The 14,013-nt window shown below is 32.2% G+C and overlaps 1 protein-coding gene across 7 annotated transcripts in view; it reads right to left on the bottom strand.

Moving 5' to 3' along the window:
- Hace1 (HECT domain and ankyrin repeat containing E3 ubiquitin protein ligase 1) overlaps positions 1-14,013 on the bottom strand; it is an 81,137-nt gene that overhangs the window by 26,788 nt on the left and 40,336 nt on the right. For all 7 annotated transcript variants that reach the window (XM_047557987.1, XM_047557986.1, XM_047557983.1 and 4 more), the window contains 6 exons: positions 13,603-13,753; positions 8,031-8,356; positions 7,485-7,553; positions 7,152-7,239; positions 287-398; positions 96-193 (listed from right to left, as the gene is read on the bottom strand). In XM_047557987.1, the coding sequence (XP_047413943.1) occupies positions 96-193; positions 287-398; positions 7,152-7,239; positions 7,485-7,553; positions 8,031-8,356; positions 13,603-13,753 (844 nt within the window). The remainder of the gene's footprint in view (positions 1-95; positions 194-286; positions 399-7,151; positions 7,240-7,484; positions 7,554-8,030; positions 8,357-13,602; positions 13,754-14,013) is intronic.

Below are 14,013 nucleotides of genomic sequence, written 5' to 3'. Positions count from 1 at the left end.
TTAAATTTCTTCCATTATCAATTAAATAATAAGCTTTATTCAAATGTGTTTCTTTTATATACAGTTATTTCTAGATCACTTATTTTTATACCCACCATGCCTTCTTCTCCATGGAACCGTACAGCAATCCCTTGTTTTAGCTTTGCACAATTTGCTTTTGATACAACTTCACAGCTACTCCTAAAAATAGAATCTAAATATGTAGCATTGGTTAATTTTACATATTAAAATTTATAATAACAAGTACTTTGTGCCTCACATATATATGTTTCTTTTTTAAACATACCTCTGTGAACCAGCAGAATGTCATTTTCATTTACTGGCCTGTGCACCATGTCTGAATCTGGTTGTCCTGAATGCAAATGTTCATAGAACCATTCACAGCGATCTTTGAATGGCTACCCAAAAAAATGACAGGAAAATATATTAACAATATTCCAGTCATCTACTTACCAAATTTATTAACATACTAAATGCTAGAAAATTTCTACAAATAATCATTCCTAGACCTCTAATTTGCAATAAGTAATTACTAGATAATGTTTCAACATTTCAGTAACTATTCCCCAAAAGGCATCTCTGGGCTGAAATGCTTTGACAACCTGGACAATGTATTTTTTAACATCCCTACATTTTCATTGCTTCTCAGTCTTTTGGCTCAGATCAAACATAAAATTCCTACATTTTCAACAGGAAAAACTGATAATTATACCTAAGAACTTAAGATTAGATATATAATTAAACATATTAATTCTCGATTTCTTTTAAACTGAACAAAGCTTATAAGAATGAATTTTCAAAAAAAAAGAATGAATTTTCACACCCAGAAAAGTTACAGTGAATGTTCCATTTAATTTTCTATGAAAATAATCTTTCACCTAGCTTCATTCTTATTTCTATCCTTTGGAATATAGGAAGCACCTAGAAAATAATGTGTTATCCTTCTGTCTTCCCTTCCTCCACCCTAAAAATCGAAGAATAAGATCTCTTGAATAGTAAAGAAAATATCTGTCTTTTATTCATCTAACAGGTAAAGAAAATTGCAAGTGATCTATAATTTTTATGATTAATCAGCAAGTATTACTGAGTACTTAGTATGTGTCAATACTAAAACATAAAAGCAGTACAAATGTCAATTTCCTTGTTAAAAACTGCTTAGTAAAGTTGAGAATAACTAAAACAATACAATAGTATATATCAAGTTCTAAAGAGTGAAATACAAACTACTAATGTACTAAGTTTAGAAACTGTGCACGTTCCTTTTCTGAACCAGAAATGAAAGCTCAGGAGGACTTGTTCAAGCAGGGAGGAAAGGGGACACATCAGTTTAAGGGAAACAAAGAGAAAGGTATAGCACAGTGCAGGCCATATAGCCCATATCGTAGAGTGCCTGCCTCTCATGCTGGAGGCCCGGGTTCGAGTCCCCAGCACTCTGAGATTGTGGAAATAACAAACAAATGAGAAAGGTAAGCAGGAGAAATCATGTCTCTTTGGAAGATGTAGTGAAGGCACTGGTATAACCAGAGTTCTATTTCTATACATACTGAAGGAAGTGTTTATATAAGTAAACTGAGCACATTATTAAGGATTATGAGATTCCAGTAAAAGATACAGGGGCCACTATAGATATTGATTAGAAGAATATATAGTAATCAAAGTGAGTGTGGCACAAATATAAAGGGAGATTATCCAAGCAGAAGTTAAAAAACGGATACTAGATAATTAGGTCCACACTATGAAGTATATCTAAAAGCCATTACTCTTCTGAGTAAAAATGAAAAGTAAGAGAAGTTCTCTAAGAGATAGACCTTATTAACAGATATAACTTACAGGGGGAAAAAAAACTTTCTCCCACAACTTATCACCACACTCCTAGAAGGCACTGATAGGAAGACAATGAATAAGGTTTTATGCATCCTGAATTTAAAGTTATTGTAGGATATAAATATTAGGGGTTTGGAAATAAACACTTGATTCTGCTACACTTGACTGGAAACAGAGTCATGAAGAAAGCTGAAATTGGAAATAAGCTAACATACCTTGTTCAAGAGAATAGAGATAATAAACACCAAGAAGAAAGATCCCAGGTCAGGATTGAAAATTTGCTCAGCAAATGATACACACAAGTAACAAGGTCAAGGTTAAACAAGGTGACACAATACCACCCCTCAATACCTCAAAGAAGTTAACTTTCAGGAAGTTTCCAGGTTATCAGTTAATTTCTTCAGTTGAGTTAAACTAAGTATTAGTTTTCCTTTAAAAGACTTAATGCTTTTTATTAATTCTTAATAAAAATATTATTAGTTTAAATAACCAATATTATTAGTTTAGAAACTGGTGAGAGATTAACTTCTGTATTTTAATATTTGCTCTTGCATATATAGTATGCATGTAAGTATTTAACTTTTAGTAAACAGGTTGGAATACTGTGTACTTGAAATTCGAATGCTGATTATTTTTAAAACTTTTGTTAAAGAGAACAAAACATTATTCTGAATCAACATATATAGGGCTGGGGCTATAACTCAGTTGGTAGAATGCTTGCCTCGCAAGCACAAGACCCTGGGTTCAATCCCCAGCACTGAAAAAAACAAAAAACAACAAAAAAAAACATATGTAAGTATGAGCTTTGAAGTCAGATAAACAAGGTTTAAAATGCTGGCTCGATTACTTACTGAATTTGTGATCCTAAGGAAACTACTAATCCCCTCACAACTTTAGTTTTCTCACTTGTAAAATAGATAACATAATACCTGCTTCAAGGACTAACTGTGAGGATTAAATGAAATAATGCAACAGAACATAATAATCATAATTATAGTCACAAATTAGCTAATGTTTTTTAAGCACCTATGAGCCAGGTACTATTTCAAGCCTTTTAGGTACATTATCACATGCAACCCCTACAACACTAAATAAAAGGTACACTTATTTCCATTTACAGAAGAAAACAAATGTAACACTAAGACATTAAGTAATCTGTGTAAATACCATCCACAATACTCAATAACTAGGTGATGGTCTATTACCACTCTCAAGAATGTTAAAATTGTCAATAATTATGACGATAAATGACAGTAAACTTACTTGCCATTAAAATATATTAAACTGTCTTGAATCTATAAAATGTGAACCAAGAAATAAAAACTGGCAATTTTTAAGTAATTCATATAGAACATTAAAAGGTACTAACTACTACCTTCAAGCTCTTAATAAAGATATCTATAAGATCAATATACACATGTGCATACAGTCACACACATACACACAGAGTTCCACACAGCTAAAGATCACATTCTGAGTACCTGCATTTCCATATATAATTCACAAAACAGAACTGATTACAGAGGCTCCTCTTAATAGCATTTGTACAGCAATATAAAATGTATCTCCCTTTAACTACTGGCCACCTGAAAACCACCAAGAGAAGTAATAGTCAATCCTTCTGAAATAGTTTGTCTTCAACATTTTTTTGGAGGGAACAGTCTCTAAGTTACAAAAAATTTCTAAGTACAGAAGAGTATAGTACACTTTTTTTCCTTGATGTGAGAGTAAGTTGCCAACATGCTATCCAGTACACCCATAAATACTTTTTGCACATACTTCTTACAAAGAAATTATCCTATATAACCAGTTAACATCTACTAAAATCAGGAACACTGATGCATTACTGTATCCAATTCTCAGACCCCATTTCAAGTTTCGACAATTTCCCAGATATCCTTTATGAGCATAATGATTCATGAACTACATTTAACTATCCTGTTTCTCTCCATCTCCTTCATTCTGGTTACAATTATTCAATATTTTCTTAATTTTCATAACCTTGATACTTTTAAAGACTGCAGGTCAGTTAATTTTGTAGCACATCCCTGGATCACAATTAGCTTAATGTTTCCTCATGCTTAGATTTACAGTGTACACCTTTAGTGAAACCATCACAGAAGTGAGGCCATGTTCTTCTTAGTGTATCCTATTAATGGACACACTGATATGTCTGCTCTGATTAGTGCAAAGCTTCTCCACTGTAAAACTCCCATTTTCTCTTTGTAGTAAATATTCTGTGAGGCAATATTTTGAGCCTATAAATAAGCACCCCTCATTAAACTTTTCATATTCATTCATTAATTTTCCAGTATAGATATACAAGTTTCTGTCATATTTATAATATGCTGTTATCATTATTTATTTTTATGTTCCACTTGTTCCAAATTTGGTAAATGGGAATCCATTTCAAGCTGCATTCTGAGTCATTCTGACATAACTCCATGATTCTTTGAACACATCTTTACTTCCTTGCACAAGAAAATGTTCCAAGTTCATCCCGTATTTTCCATAACCTGACCTTGGAATTCACTATTACTCCAAAGAGCCCTGCTTCATTAAGAATCATATTTAGAAACCAAGAGCTGTGTACCAGATTTGTTATATCAATAAAGAATGAAAACTGTGTTCACACTGATATCTTTTAATCCAAATTCAATAGCATAGAGTTTGTTCTAGTTTCCTCCATTTTGTAATTCCTTTCTCTAATATTAGGCTCCCATACTTACTTATCTGAACTCTCACTTCCTTTCCACCTCCCATATATCAACAATCTACTATTGCTGACATGGCCCCTTCACTGTAGAATGCCCGCCACCCCACTGAGATTCTGTTTAGTAACTATGAGAAAATGCCACCATCTTCCACGTGGACCTCCTCCTTATGCCAATTTTCTATCTCATCATGAGCACCTCTTCTAAACAGACACCTCCTTACCACACCCACACTCCAAAGGCCCACTAGGCCAGCAGGATGCACATGAACACCCTTCATCCTGGTAAGTTAATAAAACTCTCTCACTGGGTCAAAAAGAGTGAATATCTAATGCAGATTCATTTCAACTAAACTGTTCAGGAAAGGAAAGGAGAAAAATTAATGAAAACCAGAAATAGTATTAAAAATAGCAAAGTATCTCTTTTTCAAAAAACTAAAAGTTTTTTTCACCTAGTATCTCATTTGCCCTATAGGAGAGTCATGTAGTATAGGTTAACAAAATAAACTTTGGGGGCTAGTGATACAGCTCATTGGTAGTGTACTTGTCTAGCATGCACAAGGACCTGGGTTCAGTCCCTAGAAAAACACACACACACACACACACACACACACACACACACAAAAGGAAAGAAAATGAATTAAAAGATTGGTGATGCAGCTCAGTGGCAGAGTTTGCCTAGCAAGTGAGAGGCCCTGGGTTTAATACCCAGCACCACCATCAGCACAACAAAAATAAACACAAGAACCAGATAGACTTTTAAATCCTGCTTCTTACACTTAGTAGTTGAATGGCTTAAACAAGTCATTTAACCCCCTCAATTTCAGTAAAAGCAGCTGACTATTCTGAAAATTAAATAATTCATACACAGCAAATATATGGTACTAAAACTATAATTAGCATTCAATATGCATAAGTTATTATTATTGCCTTCTTTTACCTCATTTTTTAAAAATATTTTTAGTTATAGATGGACACAGTACCTTTATTTATATGTTTTTTAATGTGGTGCTCAAGATCGAACTCAAAGCCTCACAAGTGCTAGGCAAGTGCTCTACCACTGAGCCACAATCCCACATTATCATTGCTAAACAGGCCTATGAAGATCCCTATATGGGCTGGGGTTGTGGCTCAGAGGACATTATCATTGTTAAACAGGCATATGAAGATCCCTATATGGGCTAGGGTTATGGCTCAGTGGTAGAGTACTCACCTAGCATGTGTGAGGCACTGGGTTCGAGTCTTAGCACCACATAAAAAAATAAATAAAATATCGTGTCCATCTATAGCTAAAAATATTTTCTATGTACACTTGCATAATTTTATAAAAATGAATTTTTAGCTCTTCTAACCTCAGAAAGGGTTCGTGCTCCTAAAGACATTAAAACCCACTTATGGTATTTATTATCTCATGACTACTAACAAAACCATAGCTTCCATTCTATCCTATACATCTGATAAATTACTTTCTAAAATAAATGTTGCCAAGATTTGTTATTTTCCTGAAGCTTCCACACAGCCTAAGCAAACAAAAAAGATTCTGCAATCTGGAAGTCAAGGCTCAATGCAATATGTGAATATGACCCCAATCTACCTTTCCGGGCACTTCTCACCTAACTGAAATTTCCACTACAATCATTATAGTTTTATACACTTTTCTATCTGCATATGCCAGTCCATACTTTGTCCAGAATATCTGTCCTCCTCTTTACTCCCATTAAAATACTGGATGTTTCTCAAGCTTTTCAAAGCCATTTAAAATTCACCTCCTTTTTGAAATTTCCCTTCACCTACAGCAACCAAAAGCAAGTTCTTCCCCACTTAAACTCTGGAAGAACAAGATAATAATAATTACCAATTTACAGGTACAATTATTATCTTCCCTGCTACATGGAATTAGGATCCTCTTAGAGAAATGTGATTTCCATCTCCAAATCAAGTACTATTTATTAAGTATATATACCAAGCAATCTTTACAGTTTACTCTTCATAACTGTCCTATAAAGTTGGTGTCATTACCTCTATTTTATAGGCGATAAAATCCAGGGTCAAAGATGTTAAGAAATGTGCCAAAAGACACATAACTGGTAAGGAGCAAAACTAGTTTTTCCCTACCTTTTTTCACAAAACATGAGATATACGGAATAAACAGGTACAACCCTTGTAGGGGAAAGGTTGTCAGGTAAAATAAGTTTAGAAGGATTAGCAATGTTAAATCATTATTTTTACCAAAGATTTTCTCAAAGCCTTTAATATGCTACTCATGTGCTTTACATATTTCCACAGGACATAAGACTATTTCCCAACTGTATTTGGGGATAAAATCCTTTCCTCAAAGACCATCTACCATACAGGAGTAGTGATCCATGAAACTCACTTAAGGAAATGTAGTAATGAATTCTGTTGTCTTTATACAGGCATTTGCGCATAGTAGGCACTCAATACACGTTTCTTAAAGAAGAATATTCATTCCTCATATTAAAGCAACATGTAATTCCATCCCCTCTTACTTAGAGGAGGCTTTAAGTATAATACTGACCACACTCAACAATATTCAAATTTTAAAAACTGAATTCATTTCTATGACTACAAACAAGATGAAGAAAATTTCTACCTGTGCTTTTATGATATGCATGAATCTTGACATCAACTCAGGACATTCAAGGAGAAAGTGAAAGTGGTCAAATATAATTTTAGGATTTCTAAAAGAAAAATATATCTTGTTAAATGGACAAGAAAGATAAGTACCATTAAATGAAATGCAAATTCAGATGCATAAGACACTGAAATAGAAGAAAAACATATCAATCCCCACCTACTGCATTTTGAATTGTTATTGAGCACATTTTGAATAGTAAGAGAAATAGCATTTTTTTCTGTTTAGAAGAAACCAAACATAAAGAGAAGAAAGGCTGCAGGACAGTCCATGAATCTCAGAAAGCCTTACCTGTTAACAAAGCATTTTAAAACCTCATCATGTTTGCAGACAAATTCAATAAAACGGGGGGAAGTCATTCTGTGGGGATTAAGAAAAAAATCAGAATACACAAACAAACACTGGTAATAAGATACAGAAAATTTGATAAATATGAATTGAACTGGACTGGCTTCTAGACCAAAAGAAAGAACTTGGGTTTGGATCTTCTTTATAAATTCAGAAAACTGAGGCATGCCTAGTCAATATGTAAATGAAATAGTACATATAACTTCCCACCAACAGATGATATAAACAAGTACCTTTCTAAAAATCTTGAAATTATGAGCATCTCTGCTCTACGCATTTCAAACATAAAATAATTAAGAGATGCTATACAAGGTGACATTCTCCATTCTACAAGAAATTTTGTACTAGATCAAGATTAGTACAATGAGTACTCTAAACAAAGTTAGAATGGGATCTTAAAGCATCAACAATTACTTGTTACTGAAATTACAAAAATATAGTTTTTCTTCATTTATCAAAGCAAAAAATAATAAGCTGAAACCTTCTTACCCTGGAGGCATCTGACAAGAACAGCACATGTAAAAAGCTTGAATGACAGCACTTAGCCGGTTGGCTGTCATAGAAATAACATCCTGACAATCTGCATTGGCTTCCTGTTTCCCTGCAAGAGCATCTGGTTTAGATTCCCCTGTGCCAGTGGATAGATTTTCATAGCTCCCAGGTTCAAATGGTGGAATGGAAGTGGCATCTTGTTCTTGGCCTTTTTGTTTCAGTAAAATAGAAGTGATATCTGTTGAGTCCTTTTTGTTTTTCATCAATTCTGTAGCTATTAAAACTAGCCATTCATCTAATGAGTGCCAAAGCAATTCCAGAGGCTATAAGGAAAAGAAAACTTTTTAGACATCATTCTTAAATTGCTTGATTAAAAAAATTCCCATACATAATAAAAGAATATTTAGATATTTCATTTTTCCCATATTAATATGACAATAATGCTTCCAGGTAAGTAACAAAAATATATGCAAGTCATATAAATGATAATTTTTTCATTTATAGCAAAAATTTAATTTGTATGTATGTATTCCTGGTGATTAAAAAAAGAAAACTAAAATCTAACAAATTAATAAACAATCTTTGTTCTTTCAATTTCAAAAATTTAGTTTTAAGATTATGCATTACTTTCACAATACCCCTAACATTTACTGTATTATCATGATGTCAACAATTTTCAATAAAACAAAAATAAGCCATTTTCCAATTTTTTAAAAAATTACAATTCCCAAAGAACCTAATAAACAGTTTTAAAGTCTTCCTTTCTTACATGAATTTCTAGAATTTTGATAATTTATCACAAGAAATAATATATGACATTTATAAATATAGATTTACACACATACAATATAGGCTTGCTTACACACACAATCCACCTCTAATAATGGGTAATTTTTAAAACAAGAAGCATAATTACCAAACTCCTATCAAATTACTAACTAGCAAATTCTTTTTTTCTTCTTCTTGTGGTTCTGGGGACCAAATGCAGGGCCTCACACATATTAAGCACACAATCTACCATTCAGCTATGCTCCCTGCTCCTAGTAAACTATTAATTCTAAGTAAAGATTAAAAGTTTAAAAAATAATAATAAAGGGGAAGGGAGGGAATAAACAACTTCTTACTCCCACTATATTTTAAATATTTCTACTAAGACTAGTAAAATGTCATCTGTGAATTAAGAGCAAATAACATTTTATATTTTAAATATTTTCATTAGAAATGCTACAATAGGACCAAATACTAAAGGAAATGAAATATAAACATGATCTATAATAATTAGTAGTTTTTAAAACAAGCAGAAATATAAATGCCCAACTACTTTTTAAATAAAAGACCTGCTAGAATATTTTTAATCCCAAATAAAGATTAACAGTTCAAGAGGGAGTAGAGGGGTTATACATTTTACACAGTAATTTAAATATTCCTACTGAGAATGATGAGCTATCTTTTTGCAAATGAATATGAAAGTTAATCTTACCTTTTAAATCTTAAATGATCATTGAATACTACAAAACTATACCATGTGCTTTACAAATACCTATCTTAAAACATTTTTACTAAACAAATAATCTTATTTTAGAAAATTCTATGGATAGAGATCACAGAAGTATTGGTATTTGAAATTTTAAAAAAATATTTTAATAACCTGTTCTGCCTGAAAATTCTTCCCAAATGTTACCTAACAATACTTTTACATCATTTTCCTTGTTTGTTAAGGTATCCAGAACTTAATCTTTATCAAATATCAGAATACTGTACTTATTAAATTTGCAAAAAAATTAAATCATCCTTAGTTCTTCATTTACACATTAAACCAAAAAAGTAAAAACAAAACAAATAAAACTACCACTACTATAATCAACACAACTTGGTACACTAGACAGGCAGGAAAGCAGTTTCCTTTTTAAAGAGAAATTAACATTACCCTTGATGAGGTTGAAATGAGCAACCCACCAACCCACAAAGAGGGCTTTTCTAAAGTTAAGCCCCAGCTGAAAGATTTGAGGTCTCTGCTGTTTAAGGAGGGACAGTTGCTATAAACAGTGACATGATACTTTTACTGAAAATGTCTTAGAATTAAAATCACCATCCAAGTTTGAGACTATAGTTTCTCCTTATGAGCAAAACAGTAAACCTGCTGTAGAAACTGAAAAAGAATTTTTTGTCAGCAAACTATTTAGCTTTACATCAGAAAATGAACTCCAAAATAGAAAGAACAGGTGGTCACGTACACTGTTTCCAACAAAAGAAAAAAGAAATAATTGGCCTGTAAATGAGAAGTGATAAAACCTGGAAAATCAACACACTGGATAGAGATGAAACCTAAGGCAAGAAATGATACAGGCTGATCATGCAGATGAACACTGGGCCTACACTCTTATAATCCTATTTTCAAATACTGGCAATGTACAAAAATTTAAAGGCAAACTTTGAATAATCCAAAATAATAGTAGAGAAAAAAATGGATCTGTGCAAAAAGATAGTAACAAAAATCCTAAAAGTTACAAGTTTTCAATAAGGAATAGCAATAAAATGAAGGTTAAAGAATAAGACACTAGGGGCCTTTCTTTACTTTTTTTCTACCACCTTTCCTTTCTTCAATCACACATATACTAAATAAACCTAAATATACTAAAGTCAAACCATGAGGTGACTTTACCTAAGAAATGTATGTTCTCTTTGAAGACCTATTTGAAAATTCATTCCTCAATCACAACTAATACTGTAAAAATAACTTTATAATTGTGGCACCAGCCACAGACAAAAAAGATTAAAATACACACAAAAAAAGAATACTGTAAAAATAACATTAATTTCTAACCATGGCAATAGCCACAGACAAAAAAATATTAAAATAAACTTTAAAATTTAAAATAAAATATTGCAGTCTAGGTGGTTCAGAATACTTGGTTCGCATGTACAAAGCCCTGGTTACCATCCCTGGCACTGCAAAAATAAAAAAATAAATAAAAATAAGCTATTGCATGTATCTGTGACGCTTTCAATATTCATAAATAATAAAGTATATTAGATAGGATATAAAAACCCACATATATCAACTGTTATTGAAAAATAAGTCAGTTACTAAGGAAAATAGTAGCAGGTTCCTTGGTACTATGAAAATATTGCTTCATTTCATATTATTGAATGATTAGCACCACATTTATCTCTATAGTAACAATAAGACAATCACAGACGAGTTATAAACATTTTAAATTATATTTCAAAACTACAATACAGAATTCCAAATTTACTGGACAATTTTTTTAAATTTCAAGACATACTAAAGCAGAAATATGACAGGAAATCAATACTAACAGTTTAATTAACAGCGGGTGATATCTTGAAATTCTGTTAGTCTATCTCAACTTGATAATGTCAAATGTCACAACCAAAAAGATAAGATCTTAAAGTTTAATTTCCCAATCTTTCTTAGCTTTCAAATTTTCCAAAATACAATTCTATGAAACCATTAATAGTCACAGCTTACTATTTCACAAACAAAAAAGGGCACATCAGATTCAAAATAACCTAAACTGTCTTCCTCATGCTCACTAACTCACTCCAATAATAAAAACAACTTCCCCTTCAAATACTCCAAAGTTCCAAAGGCTCTAGATAAAAATCTCTTAACACTAAAAGAATGGCTAAGTGTTAAGATTAACTTAAAGGACTTCTAATATAAATCAGAAAACTAATAACAGGATGTTAAACAATTTCACCTACTAAAAACACATGGCCTATAAACTCACTCATTCTTAATGGAAAACCCATTAGTTAATCCTAACAATAAAGTGACATGTTAGAGTACCTAGTTAATGAAATGGAAAGTAGAGATCAATTGCTACGTTTCACAAAATGTGGTAAAAGTTAAAATAGTATTTCCAGTCTAACATTGTGCGACTCAGCAGCTATAAAGATTTTTAATTTGTATCACCCCACAAAGAACAGGAACTTTATATGCATGGATGGCAATGTACAGTTTCTACTTTCATCCTGACATGTGGGAAGGCAAATCATTTTGCCATCTTCCCCGAATTTCATGTTTTATTCATAAAATTGGATGTAAAGAGACTAATAAATTCCTTAAAAGTTAATACTTGTTAATTTTTTTAATTACCTGAGTTTTAGAATAAAAACATTTTACCAAAATCCAAATTCAAAATTTAAAGAGAAAATAAGTGGTCCAGAGGCAAGAGCATTTATTAATGCAGAATATACCTTTAAAAATAAAATGAAGACACTAACAAAATAAACTGGAAGAAAACAACTTTGTAAACAAACAGCTAGATAGATATAGAGATACACAGATACATATATCTATGGATATATGACAAAACACAAAGTTTGGATTCTATAAAAAGGAAAAAAGTAGAGAGAATGATATCCTCTTTTTCTGAATCTGTCTTCCAGATTCAGTAATAATGTAATAGGTGGTTGCCTATTAAAAACATATAATTCAATTTAAACACTAAATATTTCTATGCTTACAATAAAACACCAATGGAATAAAAAGGGCTGAGGATGTAGCTAAGTGGTAGAGCACCTGCCAAGTAGCACCAAAAAATAAAAGAATAAAAATATATACAATACCACAAACAAGCATCAATAGAATTAAAAGTCATATATACATATTTTTTTAACTTCATAAAATTACAATTTAACATGGGTAACAACACTGCCTTTGGCTTTATATGGAATAATTCTTCCACGGATTAATCTTCCATTCATTTGTACTTGTACAGAAGAGGTAGCTAAAGCAATACAAAATATTAAGAGAATATCTCAGTAATTCTTCCTTGAGGTGATCCCAGGAATTAAAACTGTTAGTACACCCAGTAAATGAGAGCATCCTTACTTCTTGGTTTGGCAGGGGATACTACAGATGAACCCAGAGTTGCTTTACCACTAAGCTACATCCCTAGCCCATTTCTTTACTTTTTATATTGACATAGGGTCTCACTAAGTTGCTTAGGGTCTCACTAAGTTGCTGAGGTTGGTCTCAAACTTTCAATCCTCCTGCCCCAGTCTCCCAAGTTGCTGGGATTACAGGTGTGTACCGCCACACCGGCATGTAACTTTACTTCTAAAAACATGGAAACACACACAAAACATATATGCACACAATAATAAAATTTAATAAACGAGTTATTTCCCTTCTAATAAGAATTTTTTAATGGTGGTGGCCTATTACATTAAAAACATACAATTCAATAAAATTAAATTTAAACACTAAGTATCTCTATGCTTAAAATAAAACTCTAATGGAATAAAAATTTTATATGTAAGAAAATATAGAAAGCTCACCAATTAAACTTTGTGTAGCTTAGAAAGAGCTGAAAGGAAAAAGGTGAGCCTAATTTAAAAAATGGTACAGGTGGGCTGAGGATGTGGCTTAGCGAAGAGCCTGCTTAGCAGGTGGAAGGCCCCAGACCACGAAACAAAAAACAAATGGTACAGATATGAACCAAAATTACATCCTGTTTGTAAGATTTGATTAATGAAGGCATGCTTTGTCAAATTCGTATTTAACATCTATCTTTCTAACATCATACACTTGTCTGACCTTGAACACCTGGCTTCTTGGAGTTTTGTTCCCATTATACCCCATGTCGATTCCATTACTAGGGGAGGAAGGACCAATTCGGAAGACATGACAAAATATTCTCACAATCCTTAAAAGGCTCTTCATTTGAGCATCATAATTGCTAGATAGGCTGAAAAATTAAAACACGAACAGATTAGATGGAACAAAACAAACTATATCTTCAAATACTTATTTTAAAATAGTTTCATTTCACTGACCTTTAGTTTCATAATATAACTGGGTAAAATTCTCTTCCTATCATTACAGGAAATGGAATGGTTTAATAGTAAAGTATCAAATACATATTATATGGATTGTTTATTAATGGAATACTAATTTTAAAGCACCCAGAATATAACCAAGATCAAGGTGTAAAATGTGAGAAAAGAA

This window comes from Sciurus carolinensis, chromosome 7 (assembly GCF_902686445.1).
Source record: "Sciurus carolinensis chromosome 7, mSciCar1.2, whole genome shotgun sequence".
NCBI classification, from domain to species: Eukaryota; Metazoa; Chordata; class Mammalia; order Rodentia; family Sciuridae; genus Sciurus; species Sciurus carolinensis.
This window is presented reverse-complemented; position numbering and strand designations above follow the sequence as displayed.